Source organism: Balearica regulorum, chromosome 10, assembly GCF_011004875.1.
Source record: "Balearica regulorum gibbericeps isolate bBalReg1 chromosome 10, bBalReg1.pri, whole genome shotgun sequence".
NCBI lineage: Eukaryota > Metazoa > Chordata > Aves > Gruiformes > Gruidae > Balearica > Balearica regulorum.
Window position 1 is genome coordinate 497964 of NC_046193.1, and position 25429 is coordinate 523392.

Here is a 25429-nt window from a genome sequence, read left to right on the forward strand (position 1 = left end):
GATGCTTGGAGATGACTAACGGAACATGTTCCTGCTGCTAATTTGGGTGTCGTTCCAGAAATTTAACTCGTAAGCTTTTTGTTCACACATTTACTTACTGATTCCAATCTTTGCTGTTATTCCCCGCTAAGGAACTTAACAAAGGGATAGATTTTATATTAACAAAGAGGGGTATATGTCCTGCCTGCAACGAGTAAGGAGAAGCAGCGAGCATACGTGCATGTTAGATTAGCAGAAATACGATTAACGATAGAGGATTCACTTTAATGTAGCTTCCTGCTGCAAATGTTGTTTTACTCCAGTCTCTCTGAATGGGTGTGTAATTTACCACTAGCGAGGATATAAAGTACTAATTGGGAATTATTTTCTTCCTTCCAAAAAGATGCGAATAGCTTTCAGTGGTTTGATGCTTAAAACCAACCATGCAGTTATCTGATTTCCAGCAGGAAAGCTAGGAAAATTAATGAAGAAAAGGTAGCTTACAATTTATAACCTCTTCTTACCACTTGCTTACTATCTATCTGTCAGATTGCCTTTCATAGTGAAGGACACGTTGTATAACCCCAACCCAGTTAATGCTTATTTATCTATATGCAAGGTGAGACCGTGGAGCCCGTGTGAGTGAGACTTGTGCCTGAGGTGCACACCAACGCGTGCTCGTGGGGCTTATTCCTGCAGAAGCACTCCGTAAACACCTCACCGCAGGGGCCTGGAGTAGCTGTAATAATAAAATAGCAAATTCTGGTCACAGAGTTAAGGCAGCCGACCACAGAGCAGCGTGGCTGCCCTGGGGAATGCCTTTTTAAACCGGGCTGCGTGGCAGGAGATGCAGTCTCCTGTCTGCCCTCGTGTTTGTATGACTTTGTGCTTTCGATGCTGCTGGGCGTGATTCTAGTCGTGGCATTGCAGTAAAGTACCAGGCAATGGATGAGTTTGCGTTGTGTGTGCATTTGCAAAGCTGCCACATCTAAAGCTCTGAGAAAGCTCGTTGCTGTTGTGTCCGCTCCCTCGGGTGCTCATATTCCGGCGGTGCCGCTGACAAAGTCTGTACTGAAGCCTTTTGAGCTGTCTATTCTTCGAGGTTTATTAAGACGATGAAACAAGTTAAATTTGTAGATTCTTTCTTAGCAGTAACACAATCTGAGCAGCTGTCTCGCTTCTTGCTTGGTTCTGTTTAACTTCAGTTACTCTGGAAAAGTTGAACCAGCTCAGCACAATTGCTGTGGACTTTTGAAGGTTGAAGTTTATTTTAGAAACCTCGGTGCTAAGTAGTAGGCTTGAGAACCTTTCAATTATTTGAAATGGAATTACAATGTCGCCTCCTGAGCCAAGACTTTGTGTCCTAGCGAGGAAAGAGCCAAGAAGTGTGAATGCCTTAAAAGGAGATGAAGCGTGTAGATAACTGCAGACTAATTCTGATATCTCTCGGATCACATTGAGAAGAACGTTTTCCACGTTTCAAATCTTGAGGCAGCTCAGAATAGCCATAGGGCCATAAATGCAGTGGAGCAGACTGAGCAAGGAGCTTGTTTGTTGACTCAGCGTGATGCTGCTGCTGCGCTTGTGAAGCTATGGAGGAGCAGGGCCAGCGCATAACTCGGCATCCCTGAGCTTCCTCGTTCAGCCGTACGATGTGGTGACCATCTGCTGCTGCAGATAGCGTGGTGGCTCATGACTCCTTGGGTGAATCTGGAAACTCGCTTTGTTCCCCCAAATTTTGATAAATTTGGGTTATGCAAAGTGATGCCTTAAATCCAGTTAAGTGGCTTAGCTTTCTTTGGCGTGACCTTTCCAAAGGATCCTGTTCCCCATCTTAAAAGTTGATGTCCTAAGGTTGTTTCAGCCTTACACCCTTCAGCATAAGGTCATTTCACCTTGTGTGGATTCCATGATGGGGAATAAGTGACCCCAGTAAAGGTTTTGTGGGTTTGGATAAACCCTGAGTGAGTCACGCAGTTAAGTGAGTGGTTTTGCTGCTTCAGAGTAGAAAACAGTTCAACTGTTAAGCCCTTTCAGAAACAGTTTATGCTTTGGCCAACAACTCACGTGTTAGGTTATCTGGGGGGATTTAGAGAAGGTTGTGTGAGCCCTTACAGCATCTTCCCTGCCCTCGCCTCGCAAGTGTTGGTACTGCACCAGGCTTTCTCCTCAGAAAGATGCTCAGCTATCATTCTGATGGAAAAAAAAAAAAAAAATCCAGATTCTTTCCGCTGTAGTTAGATAAAACACGTATTTGTCTTCCAAAATCAGTTTGCTGCCCAGCTTGCCATTGTAGCACTTAGAATTCAGACAGCAGTCCAAATGATCTGGCCCTCATAGTATGTGGGATATACAGAATATGATTGTCTGCAGTGTCTGATGGATATTTTAAAAAAATTACCCTTAAAGTAGCAGTGGAAAATTTCTCACGGTGCTCAGAAGTCTGGCAATGAGAGTCAAGGGCTATGGTATTACTTCTTTTAATTAGAAGGTTTTTAAAAACTGCTGGATCTGCGTTGCCGCCTTTTCCTTTCTCTGCTAGCCCACACTCTGCTCTTCCTGTCTCACACAAGGACTTGCTCCTTTTCCTCCTTAATAGCAGTGTGTCTGATTTATTCTACAGGGTTTAAATTAAGAGGAAACTCAGCAGTAGGGGAAGAAGTGATGGATTTGAAAGCAATTCTCAGGCTCTTCTGTCCTGGCTCATTAGACAGCCTGCTTTTTTTTTTTTCTTGCCTTTTTTTTTTTTTAAACTTACAAAACCACAGTTGCTACAGAGCAGCAGAAGTCCTGCCTTGCTGTCGGCTGCCGGCATTCAGCATGCTGCTGCCCTCCTGTCCCCGCAGCACCGCTGGGCATGGGGTGCTCCCTGCTCCCCTGGGACCCAGGCATCCGTCCCGCCGGGCACCCCACTGTGCCAGCCGATGGCTGCTGCTGCTCGCGGCAACGTTAGCTCTGATGTCGGCCATAAAACGTAAAGAAAACTGAGAACCTCCTCGGCAGCCACGGTGTAAAATGGAAATGCTCCCCCCACGCACGCACACACGCTGCTGGGGAAGAAGGTTTTCTGTCTTCCAAGCAGAGCCAAAGCATCGTTGTTTCAACCCGGGTTTTCCTCCAGTGAAGCCACTGTGTAAAGCTGACTTGTTTGTAGCCACGGCAGTTCTTGTTCGTGTATCGAGGTCTTTGCGATCGCAGAGAAGGGCAGGCTATCAAAATGGCAGCGCCTGATCCCTCTGCATCGCGGTTACAAATACGCTGGGTGCCGATTCAATTCACTATGTATATGGTCTTATAAACATGCCAAGAAAAGGAAAATGTCTGAGGTTAAAATATGAACTAATTAATCTTAGCGATTTGTGAGCCTTTGCTTCTGTAAGAACAGTTACACAATTGTGCCTTTTAAAGAATGAAAAAGCTTCGTTTCTAGGGCAGCAAAGTGCTCCCAGCCCGACCAACCGGCCAGGGGACACAAACCCGATGGCGATGCTGTGGTCTTTGGCAAAACTCCCGTTTTGCTCTTTCACATGGTCTAGGGAGGCTAGAGCGTGCATTTGAGCTGCGAGTTGTCAGGGTCCATCTCCGTGTTGTTAGCGGGTGCAGACACCCAGCAGCTTTCCGCTGACCCAGGGCCGGAGGAGATGGGCTGCACGGCTCCGCGCAGGGTCACTGCACAGCCTGGAGCTTCTCGTAAACGCTCCTACATTTCTCTAGGAAAAACAGAGCAGTAGAAGATGACATTCCTCACATTTCTAATCTGAAAGAATAAGTATTTCCATGCGGTCAATATGCAGCCTACAGAAGAGGCTGAAGGACAGCTTCAAATCCTTCCTTTGTTAACAAAAGTCTGTAAAATTAGGCAGAAGAGCAAATAGAAAAATTTAGAGAGTTTTGCCGGGGGGGGGGAGATTTAAGGAGGTTTGGGTTGTTGGTTTTTTGTGGCTTGGTTTTTTGGGTTTTTTTTTTTTTTTTTGGAGGGGGGTATGGTTTTAACTTGTCCCTAGAGATGGGCTGAACAGCCCAGCCTGGTTCCTGGCGGTCACTGCCGTAAGTCACCGAGGGTGGTGAGCGAAGCTGGCAGCGCCTTAGCTGTGAGGACATTGCTACCTGGAAATGAAATCCTGTGTGTGCTCATCTCTCTGATAACGAGCCTCACAAAACCAAAGCAAGAAGTAAATAGCTGCGTGTTGATCCATCAAGCCACGGGTGTGTTTGTTCCCTGAAATATGAATGCTGTCATGTAGCCCAGCGTAGCACAGGCATCTCTGTTCGGCCGCGAGTCTTTGTTGTCTTGGCACTGGATTTAAGGCGAGTGCCCTAGTTTGTACACGCTGCTCATCTCTTACATAAAAGATTTTATAATTGCTTTTGATACAAGCATGAAATATATCTAAAATTCTGCATACCCAAGCCATGCAGTGCCTTTATTTATTTTTGTCTGTTCACTACTAATAATGTCTCCTTTTGGATTATAGGACAGAAAACTCACTAAAGTAGAGAGGCAGAGATTTAAAGAGGAAGCAGAAATGTTGAAAGGTCTACAGCATCCAAACATTGTGAGATTTTACGACTTCTGGGAATCCTGTGTAAAAGGCAAAAGATGCATCGTGCTGGTTACTGAATTGATGACCTCTGGAACGCTGAAGACGTAAGTACTGCGCTCCTGGTGAGGAGGCTAAGAATAGCGATGGAAATTTTTAGAAAAATCCTACTTTCGTATTCTGAAAAAAGGCACCTCCAGATAAAAGAAAAAAATGGAGCTGTTCTCTGGTGTCTGTCCCCACGTCTGAAGTGCATTGATTTGACAGGAAGAATTTTGGCCTCCATCTCTCTTTCCCTGCTTTCCTGTTTCAGTTACACAACTAGAAGCAGCGCTCTGGCGTGCTTCATCTCCCGCCTGCGATGTTTTAATTTGTCAAGGCGTGGTTTTTTTGATTGCTTTTGTGCTTGTATTTGCATGTTTTGGTATAAAATTTGGATAGAATAGCACTTGAATGGTGGAATCTCTTTTTGAAGCAGAAGGTGCTCTAGGTTATCTGCTAAACAATATTAATTAATAGCTTTTGGTACTGACAATCTTGTTAAGATTGATATAAAACAGTTGGCATGAATTCTGGAACAGATTTTTCAGCCCCAATGGGAGCAGTGCTCATCACTGCATATATCCAGTGTGCTACTCTGCCAGTGCATATGCAGGTTTTACATTTTTCCAAAATGTACCCTCCCAGTCAGTGTTTTAGGTAAATGGAAAAAATGCAGGTGGTCAGAGTCTTGTGGTTAAAATTAAACTTCAGTATTCTTCCGATTTGAATATACGAAACATATTGTAAAGCTGTTCTCTGCATGAAGTGAATTGCTGTAGTATTAGACTTGCAAATATTTGGTTGTATTTGCACCAAAAATGCTTATTATCTTCGTCCCTAAAAAATGAATGTTCTAATTCCTCCTTTGAAAAGATCTATTTCTTTCAATTCTGTGATATTTCTGAGCTACTATTATGGCATCTAATAAGGGGCTTTTATCCAGAATGGAATTTCAGCTGTTAAAGCCCCTAGAATCTCTAATAACACTTTGTTTTCTTTATGTGCACTTCTGTGTGTGTTTGTGCTGTAGGTATCTGAAGAGATTTAAAGTGATGAAACCAAAAGTCCTGCGTAGTTGGTGCCGGCAAATCCTGAAGGGTCTTCTTTTCTTGCACACAAGAACTCCGCCAATAATTCACAGAGACTTGAAATGTGACAATATTTTTATTACTGGACCAACTGGATCTGTGAAAATAGGAGACTTGGGTCTGGCAACCCTCAAGAGAGCTTCGTTTGCCAAAAGTGTAATAGGTAATCCTCCTGTTCTCCTTGCCTTCCTTCTGTTGGTATGCTGCTTGTCTTTTTAGTATCTTTCCTTCACATTTTGCCGTAGTGGTTTTTTCACTTTTAGATTGGTAGTAGAGATTAAAGTGGGTTTGTGACTGTTCCCTTTATATCATCATAAAAATCTCCATCAGTGGGAAATGGTATCATGACTTCCTCTTCTCCTTCCTTCTGTATCACAATGGTAAAACACTTTTTTTTGCTTGTTTTTTAATTGAACTGTTACTGGGTATCCACAAATCCTTCTCCTCTCTCCTTCAAAAACAGCAGCAAGGGTTCTCAGCAGCTTGTGTGCATCGTCCTCCTAAGAACAGGCTTGGTGCTGCTGCCGGGCAGAGAAGAGGGGGAAGAGGGCCAAAAAAGGATGCCCTGCTCTCTCCCTAACGAGGGAGTGCTGCAGAAGCCTGGGAAAGCCCCTGGGAAGTCTTCTGCTTCCAGAGATGCCGGGATAGGGACGGTTGCTTTTGCCAAAGGGAGAGGCAGTAGTGCCCCGTGGAGCTGGGCTTCTCCTTTGCGGAGAGGTCGTAGTGGAGCTGGTCTGGCTGGAACAGCTTCTCCCCGTTTACTGGGGCATCAGCAAAACAGGCTGCTTCTGCAGACGACTGCAGAGCTCGTCCCTGCCTCCACGCCATCCTGGCAGAGTCCTGCTGAAATGACATCTGCAATTAAAAATCAGGAGGTACCAAATAAAAGAAATTTGCGCTAGGAAACGCAATAGCTGATGCCCTTAGGGGGTGCCTGCAGGAGGAGTGCGAGAACTTGGGTTTGCTTGAACTGGGAGGATGTTTTCGGAACAGCTGTCGAAAGACATCGTTTCCTTGCAAAAGTTGTGTGTAATGTTTTCTGCATAAATGTAATGTTTTTCTGAATTCTCCAACGTTTTGTGGTTTTTTTTTACACAAGCTTCCATAGCAAATCTCCCTCATTCAGCTCTGTAGGTGATGGGTCTAGGAAGCTGCAAATTCCTGAGAAATTGTGCTGAAATCGGGGGAAGTTACCATGTACGTAGTCGTATTTCAGCTCACAATATAAATAGAAATCAGATTTTCGGTAATTAGAGTTAGCAAGCTGATAGTGACAACCACTGTTCCCTTACTATATATGAAAATAGCATCCTATCTTCCAGACAGTAGTTGCCTAAATAGTTATTTTAGCATCTCAAATTTTCAGAGACTGTAATTCTTTACAATTATTTGTAGAAAAATATTAACCTTAATGCTTAGGGAGCCCCGTATTGTTGAAGTCTAAATGACAGAAATTTTGGACGTGTGCTTGGCTACTGTGGGTCTGCTTAACCTTGTTGATTTTAGAGAAATCATGTTGGTTTCTATCTGTTAAGTTTAGTTTTTAACTTCTAGTAATTAGTGGGGCTTTTTCCAGTGAGGGTCAGTATTTCTACACCTTTTTTTTTTTTTGGCAGTATAACAGTTGTCCGTGGGACATAATGGAATAATATCAGTAATACCAATACTGGGAATAATATCAGTAGTAGCAATACAAATTTTTGTAAAATCAGTTGTTACCACAACTCCGTCAAAGCATGCTTGTGTCTAAAAGAAATTCAGTACTGAAAAGGGCTGCAGGTTGCTGGCAAGGTGTCCGCATTCATTTTGGCGATATAACCGAGCTTATCGTTTTCATGAGTAGTGCTGCTCCAAGGAAGGAATTAGGAGGGCTTGGAAACGCTGGTGAGATGAGTAATTCTGCCCCCTCCGCAGATGTATTAGCTTTAAAGGAATATTAGGAGCTGCAATTTTACATCGGTCTGAACGGAATGAAGTCAGCATGGCTGAGGTCCAGTTTTTCCCTTGCTGTGATCGTGCCGTCGCTGATGCTCATCTGACCTTGCGGTGTATCTCTGCAGGGAGTTGAGCCAGGGCAAAACGCCTTCTGCCAAGAGGAGTTGAATAGATGCTGAGCAGCTTTACGTCTAGGTGGTCTGTTTTGTTAAAGAATGCTTGCATGTATTCCTTCCCACCCCCAAGGGATGGGGGGAAATGTCATTTTCATGCTATTTTGGAATGGTGTCAAGAATTTCATTTGCTTCTTAGACTATAGCTATCACTTTTTCAGATTTGCTTTAAATGCTCCATAATTTATGAGATTCGCTCCAGCCTGAGTCTTGTTCCTTCTAAGACAAGGTAGCAGCTCCAAAAACCGTTCCCTATCTGGCAGTTGTTAACCATTGCGGCCTGTGCGACAGCTGGGAGCAAAACGCTAAGAGCAGGCGCTAAGTTAAGCTCAGCTTTCATGACATGGGTCTGGCTGATGTGCAAAGCCTGAAGGAATTGAGTGTCTTTGAGGCAGAAGGGACACAAGGGGAGAGATCGATCCCGAATTTTGCAAAATTCATTTTGCAAAATAAATGCTTGTGCTGAAGCTTGTTTTGTGAGTTAGGCCAAGTCTACTTCGGAAAAAACCCAAAAGCAGAGTTTTTATTGACCGGAGAATAAAGCAGAGTTTTTACTGAATTTTGAGAGATGCTGTTTATGTTGCCCTTAAAAAAAAAAAAAGAAAAGCTTACCTCAAATCCCTAAAGATATGCGAGAACTATTTTTTCCCAGTATTTGTTACTTTAGTTACATTTGTGCTTTTGCTGCTGATGTCAAGATGCCATCACACAGAGCCCAGGGACCTGCCAGGTTGCTGCGCGGCTCTGGGCGCAGTTTGGGCGCCAAGGCGGCTGCTGCCCGGCTGACGGGCAGAGTTTGTCCGGCTCCTTCGTGTGGTCTGAGAGCTCTCACCCTCCTTTTGGCATCCCGGTACTCGCAGCTCGCTGGTCCTCTCTCGCAACGCATGACTGCATCGATCTCTCTTTTTTCATCTTTTCTAAATGTAAAAAGGAAATAAATTAATCTTGACTCCTAAGCATAAATTACATTACGAGATACAGTTCCTGGAATAAATTACCTAAGTGTTAATTTTTTTCCCTTTTGCTTTATAAGACCACACGTTTCAGAGTAGCTTGCTGTGCAAACGTTGCAGGCGTTGTAAGTCGCTGCTTGTCATAAAGCTGCAACTTCTCGTTGTGAAGCAGTAAGTACAGTGCTTCACTTAATATTTATCTGATTGCGTCAGATTTCTGACACCCTAATCCCCATTGAGTAGGACCTTATTCTGTGAGTAGCCTCAATGATTTGTCCCACTAAACCAGTGACAGAATTATGTTTAATGTTTTGTGCGTGACTTTGTAGGTGATTTGTGATACTGCTTGCTTTCAAAGTGCTGTCTGTCTGCCGGGTGGTTGCTATGTATCTCTGGAGGAAAAGAAATGCAAATTTGCATTGATAAAAACGAGAGTGAAGGTTCTCGTTTCTTCTTTCCTTTTCACCTCCACAAGCCTGTACGCATCCCTCTATCCACCCCAAAAAAGAAACCATTTTGTGACTTCCAGTACGGTCAGGCAATGTGCCATATCTCATTCTCTTCTTTGTTTTTGGAATTTTGATACTTTTTTTGCTGTCCCCCCCATGTTGTTATTACCGGTGACCCATGGGTATGTAAGCGTGTGTGCTGACTTTGGGCTTCTTCTCCGGAGGATGCTTGAGCTTATTCTAGTTACTTCCCTCTTTTGAAATAATCTTGCGTGCGTCCTTACACAGCTGTAATGGGCACACTACTTATAGGTGAAAAAGATTGTGGTTAAAGCCGTTTAGACTTCACTGAAAATTTATATTGGTTTTGTGCATGTCTGTGTAGGTACACCAGAATTTATGGCCCCGGAAATGTATGAGGAACACTACGATGAATCTGTGGATGTCTATGCTTTTGGAATGTGCATGTTGGAAATGGCTACCTCAGAATACCCTTACTCAGAATGCCAGAATGCTGCTCAAATTTACCGGAAAGTAACCTGTGTGAGTAAACCTCCTTAATTTGCATTGGGATTTTGTAATTTGAAGGTTTAAAACTGAATTTTGATGAGGTGTCAGCCCTGGTGAATGTGTAATGCATTGTTGAATTTAAGGTATCTGAGCTCTGGGTTACGCAAACCTGTTGCAGGTTTATTTGTAAGCTTGCAATTCCACGGCTGGATTGTGTTGGACTCTACTGCAGCTGCATAAAATATTTTTCGTAACCTTTGTTGCTGATTTTTTGTCTCCATCAGCCAAAAATACATAAAACTTGGGAAAAATCTTCACTCTGGTCTTGCCTCCTACATGGAGACTTGTCAGACTTGATTGAGTTTCCCACAAAGCTAAAAGGAGTAACTTTTAGGTGACAGCCTAAATACTTATTTTACGTGGTGAAGGATGTTTGATTCGGATTTCCAGCACAGATTCTCTCTGTCCGTGTAACAAGTTATCTGAAGACGTAAAAGGGAAAAGATAGCAATGTTTAGAGTCAGCCGGAGGAGCTTTATTATCTGCATTTTGGAACTCTGTAAGGTCTGGTAATCCCCAGACAGGAACCATGGAAATGGGTTTGCTGCATTTTCAGGTGAGGTTAGGAGAAGTCAATCTGAAATAATCTCTACATTGAGTAAAATACCCTCTCCAACATTCTCACCCCCAGATGATAAATGTATTTGTCTACATGAGCTGTACTGCAAATGCCTGAAAAAACTCCTGAGTCTGTAAGATGCTATCAGATTGCAAATCACTGACTGCAGAGAAACGAGCCTTGCCAAAGGCTTTGGCAGCTGCGGTTATATTCTGCTCTACTTGGTTAAGTGAAATTCAGAGTTACAGGAGGTTTTCTTTCCAGGATAGATTATGTTAAACAGACTGATTTGGGAAAGATTTTCCCAGGTGCTCCTTCCCATCTGGTTGCTACAAAAGACAGTAGTGAGCTGTGTGGATTGGCTCTCGTGCATCACCGAAAGATGCAGTCTGTGCGCGCGGGGTGTGAAGAGGGCAATCCTCAGAAGAAAGCTGCACTAAAATTTACACAGATTAGCTACAGATAAGGTTGCTTTTATTTCTTTGACCTATAAGGTAGAAAGAGTAATTAGGCTTACACAGGAGATATATTGAGCAGATCCATCTCTGTCTGCAAAAATATGGTCCCCAAATTAGATTGTATTCCTCTCATCCAACTGCTTGTTATGAGCAAAAGTCTTCCCAAATGAAACTTAGTAATAACTGGCTGATTTTGAAAGGTACTTGAGACCATTTGCCTTCTCCAAGAGGTTTGGTGAGTCAGACTAGTAGAAGTACGGTTCTGTGAAATCCTGCAGTCGACAAATGCTGCTCGAGGTCAAAATCGCATTTTCTGATTTGCTCTATGCTTGTCTCTCACACCGCATACAGAGATGGTTTCATCAGGTACCCAAACACTTGCATCTGTCAGGTGATGGGTTTATGTGCAGTTTAATTTTTATGGGTATAGTTCGTATTGTTCGATACCTGTCTTTTCCCACTGCTGAAGACCGGGATGCCGGGCAGTTGGTGCCCTTGTTGCGGATTGCTGTGCTCACCAGCTGTGGGGATGCTAACCTGGGCGGGAGAGGGGGGATGCAAACGATTTGGTAGTTGGTGTTTAAAAGTTGAAGTCAGTATCAAAAGACACGGGAGGATGTCTCAGAAATAATTAATTAATAATTTTAAAAAAGCATCAGAAGCTGCTCGGCAGCACAGTTAGCTTCATCGCTGTGGCAGGAGCAGCTCCCCATGGCGCTGCAGGGCAGGGAGATGGGTCTGCTGGTTTAGGGACTGCAGGCTGCTGTGCTCCGCACCACGGCTGGCGGGAGGTGTGTGCCACATCTGCTCACAGACGTGAGGCAGGCTTGGTCACCTGAATCCTTGTGAGGACAGCCGCTTGTTCCACATTGATATTCCACGGTGCTTTATCACATTGTTATTCCGCTCACTCCTCCCTGCAAGGGAAAGTTTATTTTGTTTGGCACAAGGGCTTGTGGGCTTCCTCTAGGTACGTGGTGCTTCGGGTGTGCTCAAAATGCCGCCTTTGAGCGTAGCTCAGGGGGCGTCTCACCGGGCTCTACAGCTTGCCGTGGTGACAACAGCAGTCTCCTCTAATTTTAGGCTCTGGCACCTCATCTCCTGAGCATAATAGCGGTCTGGTAACCCTCGATACCGAATGGCTTTCATGAGAAGTGCGGGGTGCGTTACATGCCACCTCGTTCCTTTGCACAGCTGCCATCGTGGTTGAGGTGACCTGAGTATGCATTTAGAGCCACAAATAAATAATATGTCTTCCGTTGCTCCACGCACCCAGAGACACTCTGTATACAACTCTTAGCCATCTGGAATATTGGTAATTAAGACTTCGTAAGACTCCTAAGCCTCATTTATCAAAGCAATATCCAAGATGGCAAAGAATAATGATTAATCAGAGGATTCCTAATTAGATGTTATATTTCAATTTGCAGACTTAAGTAGACATTTTTTTAAACACTGGATGAAAGCCTGAGCCAACTAATTTTCTGTGGCAACAACCTTTACGTAGCTGAGGATTATATAGTAAATGACTATAACTTTGTAAAACTGGTCTTATACTAGCAGCTTTAGAGAGATGGAAAATAATGCTTATTGTGAAGAACAAGTAATGGCGGAGAAGCTGTTGAAAGGTCGCTTTATTAGTTGTAAGGGGTATTTTTTTTTGAACCAGAGCTGTCTAGCAGGGAAAGCTGAGGCAGAAAGCAGCAGGTACAGACATGGAGCGTGTGCTTACTGCTGTTTTCAGCTCAACGGCGGGCCACGGCGGTGGGAGCAGGGGTTCCTTAGGTGGAAAAATTGGTGTTGCTGTCGTTCCAAGGAAAGGGTTAACCAGCTCCCTGTGGAGAGGGAAGGAGCCCGGTCAGCGCCATGTGAACTGTCAGGCCGGAGGAGGAGCAGGGGGAGGACCTCTGGGTGAGGGTGCAGAGGAGTGGGCCCGCCCTGAGGGGGATCCCCGCTCCCAGAAGGAGCCTGGCTGGCAGCCCCACAGCTTCCCTGGAGGAGCTGCACCCACGGAAGCGCTGGCGGCAGCGAGGGACCCCGCTCCCGTCCCCGTGAGTCGCTCAGCCACACTGCGCGGGCTGGGGAAGGCGCTGGTGCTGTGGGGGTTTGGGTGTTGAGGGGCTGGGGTCCCTCCACTGCGCCCCGAGCCGCCACCCAACGGTGGGGCCTGCCCTGTTAGTTGGGGTGGTGACCACTTGCAGGTGAAAAAGTTTTAAAATCACTTTTCACAAAGAGCTAGGGTTGGTCATGCAGCCGCTGTTGCTACCATTGGGTTTTACTAGACTGAAATGTAACATAGAAACAGAGCGTGGACTAAACGTAAGAGGCTGAATTACGCTGTGTTCGTCCCAGTGGTAGGTGAGGACTGGGGCTCTCGCTGGAGCAGGACGTGGCCCTGACCTCCTCAGGTGGAGGGGATCACTGGTGCAGCGCTTCTGAACGCTGTCACGTATTTCAGCTTGTCAGTGAGAAATTTGCTTAATTTTTGATGAAACTGGGGTTTTTTGCACCAGAAATGTAAACACTATTTTTAGGGTTTTAAATTGAGGGTCAGCGGAATGTAAAAATGTGATTGCTGTGTCTGGTTTCCTGATGCTTTCATTTTAAAAGTACAAAATAATTTTTCCTGCCTCGGGCTCAGCATCGTGGTGGCAACCGGTGGAGTTGCATCTAAAGGGCTTGGAATGACTTGCTGGTGGTTGCATCAAGCAAGCGATTGCTTGCCAGTGAAGGTACGATAACCACCTTATTCTTTAGGCTGCCTCTAACCCTGCTTTGGATTACGTGGGGCTGCACGTTCCCCTAATACCTTTTCCAGTTGTTTCTGCTCTGTGTCCTAACAAGCTATCAAACTCTTGCTTGCTAATAGGACATAAGATACATTTGAAGTTGTCGCTGTTCAAGTCATGTGCATTGGTAGTCCTTGCTGGTATAGAAAATAAAAACATTACCTTTCTGAGACAGTACTATTTTTGTTTTAAGATATTACATTATGCATGTCTGAAGTGTAAGATTATTATATGTCTTTATTTCTGTGGCCTTTTATTGTGCCTGACCATATCCTCATGGCTTAATTGCTGCCGTAGTTTTCCACTCTTGTTTTTACGTATGTGTTAACTGTATGTATATAATAGTCCAGGGCAGTCATTTCCCAGATGTACGGGGGGGCTCATTTCTCTGCCTGACGAGGCATCTTGTGATGACTTCTCACCTCTCTCTCTCTCTCTCCCCCCTTTCAGCCTGAATTATGGAGTGTAAACATAGAAAAAGTGGGCATGTAACATAAATAAAAATTACATATTTTTCAAGCAACAGGTCCAAGCCACATTTATTGCGGTTAACTTTGAAGTGATTTCCTGGTCAGCATATTTGCAGTGACCTTCATTCTGATGCCATAATCTCATTTTTCATGCATAACTTGATGGTTTTTCTTAGTCAGATTTTTTTGTGTTTAATCATTCTGCCAAATGATTTTGATGTAGACAATAGGCATATTTAGTGATGAAACATCGGGGTCCGTGACCTTCCCATGCAGCTCCAGTCCAATGTTTTCTCACTGGTGCGCTGCGGAATGCACAGCAGACCAGCTGCATCTGCCAGGGCTTCGTGGTGACCCCGTCAGGTTTAGCAGCACAAACCTGTGCTTTAAAACCACCCACATGTTTATAGTGTTTGGTTTTGCATTTTAAGTTTTCATATTGTTTCTTTTTTATAACTGTATTGACAGTTTGCTCAGCATTCGCAGGCTGTATTCGATATTGCTCATACAGATAGAATAAGTTTGAGAGCTGTAGCAGCCAGAACAGACGAATAATGCTATGGATGTCATTGCATTGACATTTTGTGTGTTTCAGATATCTTCTTATAGCTGCAGATAAGCTTCTTAGATTAGCATTAGGATTGAGTGCCATTTTGGGGTGAAATAGAGATGAGTTTATAATTGCATAGAGCAATCTGGCTGCTGAGTGTCGTGGAACGAAATCCTGACAAAATTGAGAACTTCTCCTCCGCTTTATTGACTTCAGAGAGTGTGGGGTAGGGTGGAATTTCAGTTGGAAACATGGTTTCAGCTTTTTTTGGAATAAGAAATTGTTTCCTTTTCTACATGGAACTACATGAGTCTAGAGACCGCCTCCAGGCAGAAGGTGGAGTTTTAGTCCAAAGTAGGTAGCGTCTAGACTAGGGGGGCACCTCCGAGGTGAAAGGAAAGCCTTTAGAAAATTGACTGGCTGACATGGGCCAGGCTTAACGTTGAATTGTCTGGCGTACGCCGTGCATCTTCCAAAGCATTGTGGCTTACTCTTTCAAAAGTGTACTCTGCTGATGGAAGAATGACAAGCAGCTACTTTTAGACCTCTGAAAAACAAACTTCATGTTTTTGCCCCCAACATAAAGGTTAAAATTTTAATGTTCTATATGTGTCTATCTGTTGACTCAAATATCGTATACTGGAGTGCATTGTATTTCAAATCTAATCACTTCAGTAAGAAGGTGAGGAGACTAAGTGGTGGTGAGGGATTCAAAGTATCTCATCAGGTTTGAGACAGAGAAATTTTCAAAAGGGAGATAATTTGATCTTCTCTCGTTTTGCTCTTGGATTATATAAATATAAATATCCCTATGCACCTTATGGCAACCAGTTAGCCCTGCATTTCAGATGCAGTGCTGTTGAATTTACCTTTGTTTACAAGATGGCTGTACTGCTTTCAAACTGCCATGGATGGTTCCTTAGCTAAGATATGTTGAGGTTTGGTGCCGTGTTTCCTTGGGAATGCTCAGGAAAGACAGATGGCTTTTGTATAAATGAATGAGACGAGTCCTTCGATTGCCAACAGAAACCTGTGTGTCGCATAAACCCCCTTCATTGTCAGGAGGCCCATGAGCACCGGGGCACAGTGCTGGAGGGAGGGTTTGCAGCATTGTGGTGAGATGGCCTTGGAGGATCTAATGAGGAGTAAGAAGCAAAAGCGTACTATGGCATATGGGCATTGAGAAAACACTTTGGCAAACAGCTCTGTTCAGTACTTCACTGCACATATTTTGTCCTTGTTTGTTTTAGTCATCTCTTCATAGCTTAGCTGTTCAGTAGATTAATACAATAGATGTTTGGAGAGGAGTCACTGTTCCTTCAAAAGATGTTGAAAGCAAAATGGTGTTTGGAGGAGTTGCTTTTTTTGTGTGTGTGTGTGCGTGTAAGCAATTTATAACGTCAAAAATAGGGATCAGTCACTAGGGATCTGTCAAAAGGACCATTTTCGGACAAACCTAGTTTTTAGATGCCCAATAAGCCCTGCCCTGCTCCACCCCAACCATGCCAGAGTTCCAGTCAAACCACGTAAATGAAGATTGTTTGCGAATTCTGGAAAAGGAAATTAAATCGAGAGATGCTGTGGTATGCCCTGTGCTATTTGTGTTCTTGTATGTTCAGTCTGTGTTAAGATATCCATTGCTCTGCAATATAAAAAGCTATCAGCAGGTTCCCTTGAGTGTGTACGTACGTGAGCAGTATATTGCTCTAGGTAGCTGAAAGCTCTTCAGGTAGTATGGTGAAAGTTGCCTCTGCTCCTTTGTTGGGGTTTTTTGGGGGGTTGGGGTTTTTTTTCCAGTTAAATCGACTCCAGTGCACATTTGTGGAATATTTTTCAGTAGACATTAGGCTATAGCAGATGATGGTCTTTGTTACCCATTCCTCCTGATAAGTGTCACTAGGATGGAAATCAATGGTTTCCTTTAGCAAACTGGAGTGTTTGAAATCGTAGAGATTTGTCCCGTTGTTTTCTCCTGTGCATTACCAAAGATTTCTTCAAACTTCTCCCCATCCGAGAACACGACAGGCTCCTGTAACTTTAGGGTGTATTAGGGTAGAGAGGATTCAGGCTAAAAATGTCTTTTGGTACTTCTTTGCTTTCTTTCATTTCTAATTCAGGGATCAGAGCTCTCTTAAGAAAGACTCTTGACACACTGGTGTGCTTTTGCTTATTTTGAGCAAACCTGGGCTTTAGTAGGCTGGGCGCTCCCTATCATTTTGACACATTTTTCTAATATACAAAATTGAACCCGCATCTCATAAGTAAGTTTTAGGTTTGCTTAAGCAAATAATTCTTTTTAGTGGGTCACAGCCAGCCAGCCACACGTACGGATTATTTTGTTTTGTTTCCCACAAGAATGGTTTTTTTGGATCTCGGCAGCTCTCTGCCCAGGCAAAACTGGGAAGCTGAGTATTCCTATGACTAGTCTGTCATTTTATGGTTCTTTCCCCAAAATTTATGAATTATGTTTCACTCTCAAATTTTAAGCCAAAAAGGAAGTGGTTGACCTGAAATAAATAAATAAATCCACATTTAAAGTTGAATCTGAGGCTTGAATGACAACAGAATGTTAATAAAAAGATAAAAGTATAATCTGATGCTGGAACATTCAGAAGTTCTCAGAGGTGCCAGGCCTCGCTGAAATTCACCCATAAAATTTATTCAAGACTAAATTCAGTGAAGTACTTGCAGACACTTTCTGAAATACATATTTTCTTTTTTTTATCCAAGGCAGCATCAGGTGAGCCAAAATTCCACTCTTCAGGACTTCAGGCCTCCTTATCTGCCACTGTATGATCCATTATTTACTGTTCTTTCAGGGTGAAACTTTAAAAGGATTTGAATGGAGTTAAATGTCCAACTCCCATTCAGTCATGTGCTTAATCAGATTCTGGGTTTTTTAGATAAAGAAAATCATGTTTCCTTTTTATTCTGCTTACTGACTTCATTGGCAATGCTTGTGTCCTTAAGTAATAGGGTCTAACTGCAGAACCTGTTCCCAGATTAACTTTGTCAAATTTTCATCCATATGCATCTTGTTTTAGGAGGTAGAGATGTTACGTGTTTTTTAAACGGAATCAGGTTTTTTGTGATTTAAGCTGAACATCACAAATAAAAAGGATAACTTCTAGCATTTCACGGGAAATCTTCTGTTGAACTGAATGGAACGAGTTACCAGTGTTACAGGGCTTGGGGATCTGTGAGTTGCTCCATCGTTGTTTGACAAGGAGAGCGGTGGGGCGGCCTCACTGGAAATGACGGCTGTTCCGAACGGAACATCCCTTCCTCCCCGCCTGCAGCCTGGCATCAGAAGGCATCATCAGCCTGGGCTTTGGAAATGCACGGCGGCAGTGCATGCTCACTGCCCAGGTGTTCCTGCTGATTTATTTTTTTTCTTGGATATTTTAATTATGTGTGCAGAAAGGTGACATAATATATAAACTGCTATTTAGCCTGAGAATTCATTCTACTTCTCACTCCCTCTTTATGTCGGTAAGATATATGTTATTTTAATTAAGAGGCTATATATCTTAAGGAGGATCATGCTGAGTTAAGATCTTGGCCCTGAAATATTAGAAAGTAGGGAGAGATGACCTAGGACTGCCCTAGAAGTGTGTGTGTGTTTCTTTGAAATCCTCTCCATCTTCTTAAACCAACCCCACCTAACCTGAAAGAAATGCAATCTCTTCCCATCGCCCCTCCACTGAGCCAGAGCTCCCTACGTGGAGAAGTGGATTCCGCTTCTCTGAGTTTTCTTCTGCAATGAACAGTTGGGTTTTCTCCGTGAAAGGCCGTGTTCAAGGTTAGCTGTTCCAAATCTAGGACTGAACACTATTCCCAGCAAAAATGTTAATGTTTGACAGAGATTCAACTTGATTTACTGGTTGATTTATAGGTTACACCTGCTCTGTCACTCATTCCCAATGAGATTCTAACAATGTGCAAGAACATCACTGAGCTGTTGGGCATATTCCTCTGCTCCCTTGCTTGGTATTGGGGTTTTTTTTGGCAGTGGTGGAGGTGTTGGAGAATGGGGACACAGAAAAGCAAAAGATTTTTGGGAAACAGGAATATGGAATATTCCAAGGTATTTTTGACTCATTCTTGAAACTGGCTATCTGAAGAAAACCACGGTAATTTGTCTTTATTCACTTAGTGTTTTGAGAGTTAAGGCAAAAAACATAAAAGGAATAATTTCAGAAAAGAGTTATTTTGAAAATTTAAATTTGGCTCCTTCTTGACTGTTGACTTCAGAGTCCACAGGATAAAATGGTTTGCAAAGGTTAGTAAAGAAAAAGGGACATTTGCCTTGTGTACGGCTGAGTTCACGTACAAACTAGTGTGCTTATTTTGAAGTGCAATGGAACTTAGAAGTACGGTAGCCCTAAATCTGCAATTCAATTTTGTGTTAAGACTGACAACTTTGAAGTATGAGCTACTCCAAGGGCTGAATTGAATGTAAAATATAGGAAAAATGTCCTTAATTGAGAGATACAATGTAATTCTCTTTCAAACTGAATTGTTTTTCTCTGTCCTTTCAGGGTATAAAGCCAGCAAGCTTTGAGAAAGTTACTGATCCTGAAATTAAGGAGATAATTGGGGAGTGCATTTGCAAAAATAAAGAAGAAAGGTTTGTTTCAAGTAACCCAGTTTTGTATTAAATAATGTGTGTGCAGGGATTTCAAAGCTGTCTGGGGATTTTTGTTCTGGCCTCTTGGTCTCCCCTGTGCAGAAGAAAATGCAGAATGGAAATACAAATATAAATGATTGCCTGCTTTCCTGCCATACAACGTCCAGATAATTGAATAAATGCTGTTGTTGTGTCTCTCAACCTCTCAGCTTCAAAGAATAAGGTCGGAAAGCATTGTTGTGGACATGTGAGCTGGAGTTTTCTAGCACGTTCCGGCAGAGCTGACGTAAAACCTCGTTCAGGAGGTTCTACGTGGAGCAGCGAGTGTGGTGGAGGTTGACCACGAATGTGACATGGTAGCTTCACCCACCACAAGCTGTTATAGCAGATTCCCTTGACGTTAGCCTCTGGATATGGAGACAAATTGTGCCTTCTTTCCAGCTTTGGCTTTGAAACCTAATCTTACACTAGCCTTTCCTAGATGAGTGTGTCTGCCATTCAGTATTTCCCAACTTTCACAAATATTGTTTTTAGTGACCTCAACTGATGACCCAGAGGGAACCTCTTTTTTAGTTCTCTAAGCTCAGATACTCAAGAAGAGTTGAAAAAAGCTGTAAGCTGCATTTCTGTATGTGCTTATCATGCGTGAATGTTGCTGAAGCTTTGTGAAATAGGAAACGTCATTTTTTCAGCAGTCCTTAGTGACACGGGATGTCCTATGTCTTTTTGCTAAGAACACAAATTTGTTACGAAGGATCACCAAACATACTGTAAATGTTTTTGCCTTTAACAGCAGTTTCTTGTCACAAACCTCTTTGAAATTGCTTAAGACTTGCAATATTTGAATATTCTTTATATCCATTGCAGATATGAAATTAAAGATTTATTAAGCCATGCCTTTTTTGCTGAAGATACTGGGGTAAGAGTGGAACTTGCAGAAGAAGACCATGGTAGGAAATCCTCTATTGCCTTAAGACTCTGGGTAGAAGATCCTAAGAAACTGAAAGGAAAACCCAAAGATAATGGAGCCATTGAGTTTACTTTTGATCTGGAGAAGGAAACTCCTGATGATGTTGCACAAGAAATGGTAAAATAAACTTCTCCTGACAAAAATGTATATATACATAAAGTAGTGCATAAATCTCAAAGGACAGCAGGAACGAGTCTGGTAAAGTAACTTTGACTTAACCCATTGCAGGTGTCTAGTTTAAGCAATTTGCATGGATTTTAGAATGAATGCTGCAAGACAGGGGTAAACAGGGAAGAACTAATAACTGAAAAATATTGTTTACCAAGTGTGAAACCAGATGCATGAAATGGCACTTCAAATAGCTTAGGGACCATCGAGGTCTCTTCTACTTGTATATTTTGAAAACTCTTTTGCCAGTTTCTGTTAGCTGTTGAATGTCTTAAATTTGTTTGGAATCTGTTTAGTTTCAGACAGCCGCTTGAAATAAATTAGGAGAGTTCCAAAGTTCAATCACAAAATATTCCGCACTGAATTCTTCAAAACACTTCTTTCCATCTTTTCTGTCAGTGGTACTTAGGAGGAACCTAGATGAGGAAAGTCTGTGGTCATCCCCTCTGTCAGCAAACATAAATAGGAAACTAGTTTCAAGGCCACTGCACGGAGTTAGGAATAAGCTTTGGATTTTTTAACAGCTAGATTTAACTTGGTGAATCTCTGTTTCTTCATAACTTACGGGGTTTTGTTAGAAGAACTGGTTTGTGTTCCAGTTTCACTGTACAGTCCTTGAACTCGTATTTAATGATGTCTTTACTGCAGTTGTTTAGGTTTTCTGTGTCAGGGAGACATAGAATCAGCAAGCACCGAGTCAAGGGTCTGAATTTTCTTGTGCTTGCAGAAATGTTCCTGTTGTAATCTAAATCCCAAGGGATCCCATTTAATGGCATTGTCGTCACCACTCCTGTTCCACTTAGGAGGCACTCATTTTGATAACATTGCCTTACTACGCTTGGACTCTTCACCAAATTTTGTGGGAGAAATTCAGGCTTCTCCGTCTTGTCGTTAGTTTGCAGCAGATCCAATGTTTTTTTGAGGAATGTGTTGTTACAGAACTCATTTAATTTAAAAGTTGCTCTGGTACAGTTACTTCTTGTTATATTTTGCATTTGAATATTTATGGCAATATTTGGAATTTTGATAGTTCTGTAGGTTACTTGGCCCATAGTTGTGATTTTTTGTTTTGAAGAGGAAATAATTCTCGTAAAAGTATATTTAAAAGGATCACTCCCAAACTACTGTGATACTATACTCTTTCCTGAATAATTTTAAAACCTATCTTTTACTATTACGTTAACAGTTATGTGAGTGACTGCATATGAAACGCTTTTGAACTTGAGGCTTTTGGGGGCAAAGGGAGACATTTATTCCTAAATGTCTTTTTCTAGCCTTTATTGTGAATTGTGAACACCAAAGCCGTGTGCTTTCATCAATTTGTGTTGCTTTATGTGTTGTGGAAGAGAAGAATGCAGGAGACCTTTTGCGTACAGGGAGTTATTGATGGTTATGGATGGGGTTTCAGTAGTCAGGCGTCCCAGCCTGTCCAAATGGTGTGGGCAAAGGAACTTGAAACGTTCTGGTGGGTTTGCAGCCTGAAGTTACCTTGCACAACCAGTGGGTGCTGTAAAATAGCATGTCTTCATTAAACTTTAACCGGTCTCCATATAGAGACGTAGGAATAAGAATTGTTTAGAAAAACTGTTAATGTGGCAGGTTTTCAGTGCCTTCCCATTAAGCTTCGTCACGAAGAATTTGCTGAGCGTGTTAGTACCATACAAGGTTCTCTGGACCTGTGTGGTGGTTCTCCCTTCTGTTGTTGCCGTTTGCTGGATCATCGGTTCAGGAACGTCAGTAAGGTCCGAGGGCATAGGCAGTGGAAAATACCCATACCCATCTGCAGCTGTGTTTTAAGCTGCTTTGCACCTATTCATTTTAAACAGCAAAAATCTAAGCTGTAAAACCTCTCTTGTGTTTGGGCAAGAGCGAAGAAGGAAAAGCTTTAGATTTCTTCCATGCATATAAGTGCTTCCAAATCTGTAGAATATGCACGTTAGGAATGTAGGGAGAGCAGAGAAATCTCTGGTAGGTCATTATTAAACTAAATTTCATATCCTATGCTGTAGGAGATTATGCAAACAAATGGCACAAAAATGAATTTCCATTTTCTGTTGAGCAGTTGAATTCTGAGAAAGCCTGGTCCCCTTTTCAGTCAAATGTGAACAGCCTGCATTTGACTCAATGATAGGCTTTTTCTTTATAAAAGTCAATCAGCACGAACTGACTTCACCATTTCAGAGGAGTTCATTTGAGACAAAATTCTGTTAACATCTTTTCCTTCATGAATTGCTGTGATATCAAGCACAGCAATTTGGGTATACTGGAAAGGTTAAGGCAATAAATTCTGATTTAGGGATAGTACAGTTTATTCCAGTTGCGTTGTTCAAAGAGCATTTTTCAAAGGTGGGTTTTGCATCTTTTGACTATTTTGTTAGTCTTCCCAAAGGGGAAAAAGACCCAACCAAACAACGAAAAAGACCCAACCAAACAACAAAAAAAATCTATCTGCAGTTAAACTTGCTCTCTTCTCAATGGATGTTAACTGGTGAATAAAGTGACCCAATATATATTCAGATCTTAGAAATTGCATATTGTTGTTTTAAATTGTGTTTGGGATAGAAGTTTTATTCAAAAAAAAACCCAAACCCATCCAAATTTTGAGTTCCTGTTCTTGTGAGGAATAAATATGTAATTCATGTTACATCAAACTGATGTTTTCTCTGTTAGGAAGAGATTCGAGTAGTACGCGTGTGTGCATACACATCCGTACACACATAATCTTGCTAAGTTTGTGCCTCCTCTGTAGATTGACTCTGGATTTTTTCATGAAAATGATCTCAAGATAGTTGCGAAGTCAATACGTGACAGAGTAGCATTAATACTATGGAGAAGAGAGAGAATTTGGCCTAGGATGCAGTCAGAGGAACGGCGGGACTCCGAATGTCTGGAGAAGTTGAAGACGCCGCATGCACAGCAGGTCCAGGTCACCTACCTTTCTCACACTGGTCACCATGTCCTGTCGGAGTCGGAGGAGCCAGAGGCAGACCAGCATCCCTTTCAGCAAAACCTGCCCACCAGCGTCACGTCTGTTGCGTGTAAGTCTCGCCTTGGCTTTGTACGCATGTGGTAATGAACGTCCTCGGGTAAAAATCAACAATGATCTGAGCTCGGGGGGGAGATGAGCTGCTCTGCGTGGTTTTGCACAGTAGCTCAAAGAACACGAGCATCTCAGACAGATGCGTAACAGTTTTGAAAGAAAAAAAGTTGCAAGAAAAACTCTATTATGTAGAGATGGCTCCTTGTTCCGTAGCCATAAATGCAGAAAACATATTTGTCAGTAGGAAAGCAAGGAGACCTGCTGCTAGACACAAGAAATACATATTTTCTGGGTCAAGTGGTGGGATCAACACCAAGTTTGTGTGAAACACAATTTCAGAGCCTGCAGAAGTTGAATTGGCACCAAACTGGTCAGAGTGACTTGGTGGCTTTTTCAAATGGTGTTGGCAATGTGGAGATGTTTATCCACAAGCATACCTTGCTCAAACCAGAGCTCTGCAGTTTCTTGTGTTTTCTGAGTTACTCTTGATGGCTTGTGTGAAGTTTGTTGTGAACTTGTGCTAAGGTCTACAGCAGAAAAAAAAAATAATCTCTGAAGGTTACACAATGTAATTAAAGATTTCCCTGTTTTGTCGGAAGTATCAGCTGTGTTTTGGTCATGCAAGCTGGGAGCACCAGACCTGATGGGTTGATGCTGTAATTATTATCCAGGTCCTTAATCATGATGCGAGGGCTCTCCCTGTTCCTCAAGGCTCTCTGTTTTGTCCTGAGCTTGTGGGCATGAAGCAAGGGGATGGTTTGATCTTGTTATGGCAGGTCAGAGTAGGTAGTTGCTCTCATTCATCCAAGCTGATGATCTGCCAACTCTCCACATTCAGCTGGGGGCTGGCTCAAGGGTGATCACTGGGCTATTTCAAGACAGGTGGATTTACAGCTCCCGTTTTAATTCCAAGCACTGTCTTTGGTCTATCTCTGAATAAGGAACTATCTGGCTTTGCTTGCGGAGCTTTTTGTTTCTTTCTTTTATTTCTGAGCATCAGATGTAGCTCCAGCAAACAGCACGGCATGAGGAAGTAGTGGTTTTATTTACCTAAAGTAACTTGTTCCTGTCTCTGTCCCCTAAAATCAACCTCTTCTACCAAGTCAAGCTCTGGTATTGAAATCTTAATTTATATATACTTTTAAACATCTTGAAGGAAACGTTGCCACATATTTTTAGCTTGGAAGAATTGAAATTTTATGAGAGTTATTTTCTATCCAGTTTTTCTGGTAAAATCTGATGTACGTATTTTGCTACTAAACTATTATCATAATGTTTGTTTTATTGTTCTGGACTTTTATGTAACCATATTTAAATTAAAGATGCATTATCTTTAGCAAAGAGACAGCTGCTGCTTTAATTCAGGTATTGTATAAATTGCTATACAGAGGTCTGCTTTGAATACGAAAATAACCAAGCATCCCTCTACAAGAAAACAAACCTTTAACAAGATATGAGAAATGACTATATTTGCATAACTCTCAGAATATTGCAGGATTCACAAAGCTTTTTTTCTGAAGCTAAATTGATCTCATTTCATTTTTTTGCATCATGCACTTATTTCATGCTATCTAATTCCTTTGAGAAACACCATAATTACGACTCTTTTTGTTTCCAATGGTACAATGAGGCTACTTGTGCCTCCCATGGTTCTGTTGGACATGAGTTGGCAGAATCTTGTACTAAATATAAACCCCCCCAGTTTATTTCCTACTCCTCCTCAACAATTCAGTCAGATGTCTTTGAACGTTTTCTTGATGATGTGAGGCCTAAGACCTCTATATTCTACCAATTCATATAATAATCTGAGGTCAAATGTAAAAATGTAAATTAATAACTTCATGTGTGCAAATGCAAATTGTTCTATAAAAATCTGACACTGACTCACAGCTTTTACTTCAGCACTCTACCATCATACACTTTTTTTTTCCTTTGAGGTCTTGAATAATTGTTTGTAATAAAATGGAAGTGTGTATGCGGCAGAAATCCCTGCTGCCTTAGAGTAGGGCCATGTTGAATCTTTTTAGAAATGAGTTGAATAAATAGAGGGGAGTTTAATTTTTTT

At 42.3% G+C, this 25429-nt stretch overlaps 1 protein-coding gene across 8 annotated transcripts in view; it reads left to right on the forward strand.

The window, feature by feature from the left end:
* The window catches only part of WNK2 (WNK lysine deficient protein kinase 2), a 112849-nt gene that overhangs the window by 34330 nt on the left and 53090 nt on the right, over positions 1 to 25429 (forward strand). For all 8 annotated transcript variants that reach the window (XM_075762641.1, XM_075762635.1, XM_075762638.1 and 5 more), the window contains exons 3-8: positions 4455 to 4627; positions 5593 to 5813; positions 9546 to 9703; positions 19098 to 19186; positions 20054 to 20273; positions 23074 to 23362. In XM_075762641.1, coding sequence (XP_075618756.1) covers positions 4455 to 4627; positions 5593 to 5813; positions 9546 to 9703; positions 19098 to 19186; positions 20054 to 20273; positions 23074 to 23362 — 1150 coding nt within the window. The remainder of the gene's footprint in view (positions 1 to 4454; positions 4628 to 5592; positions 5814 to 9545; positions 9704 to 19097; positions 19187 to 20053; positions 20274 to 23073; positions 23363 to 25429) is intronic.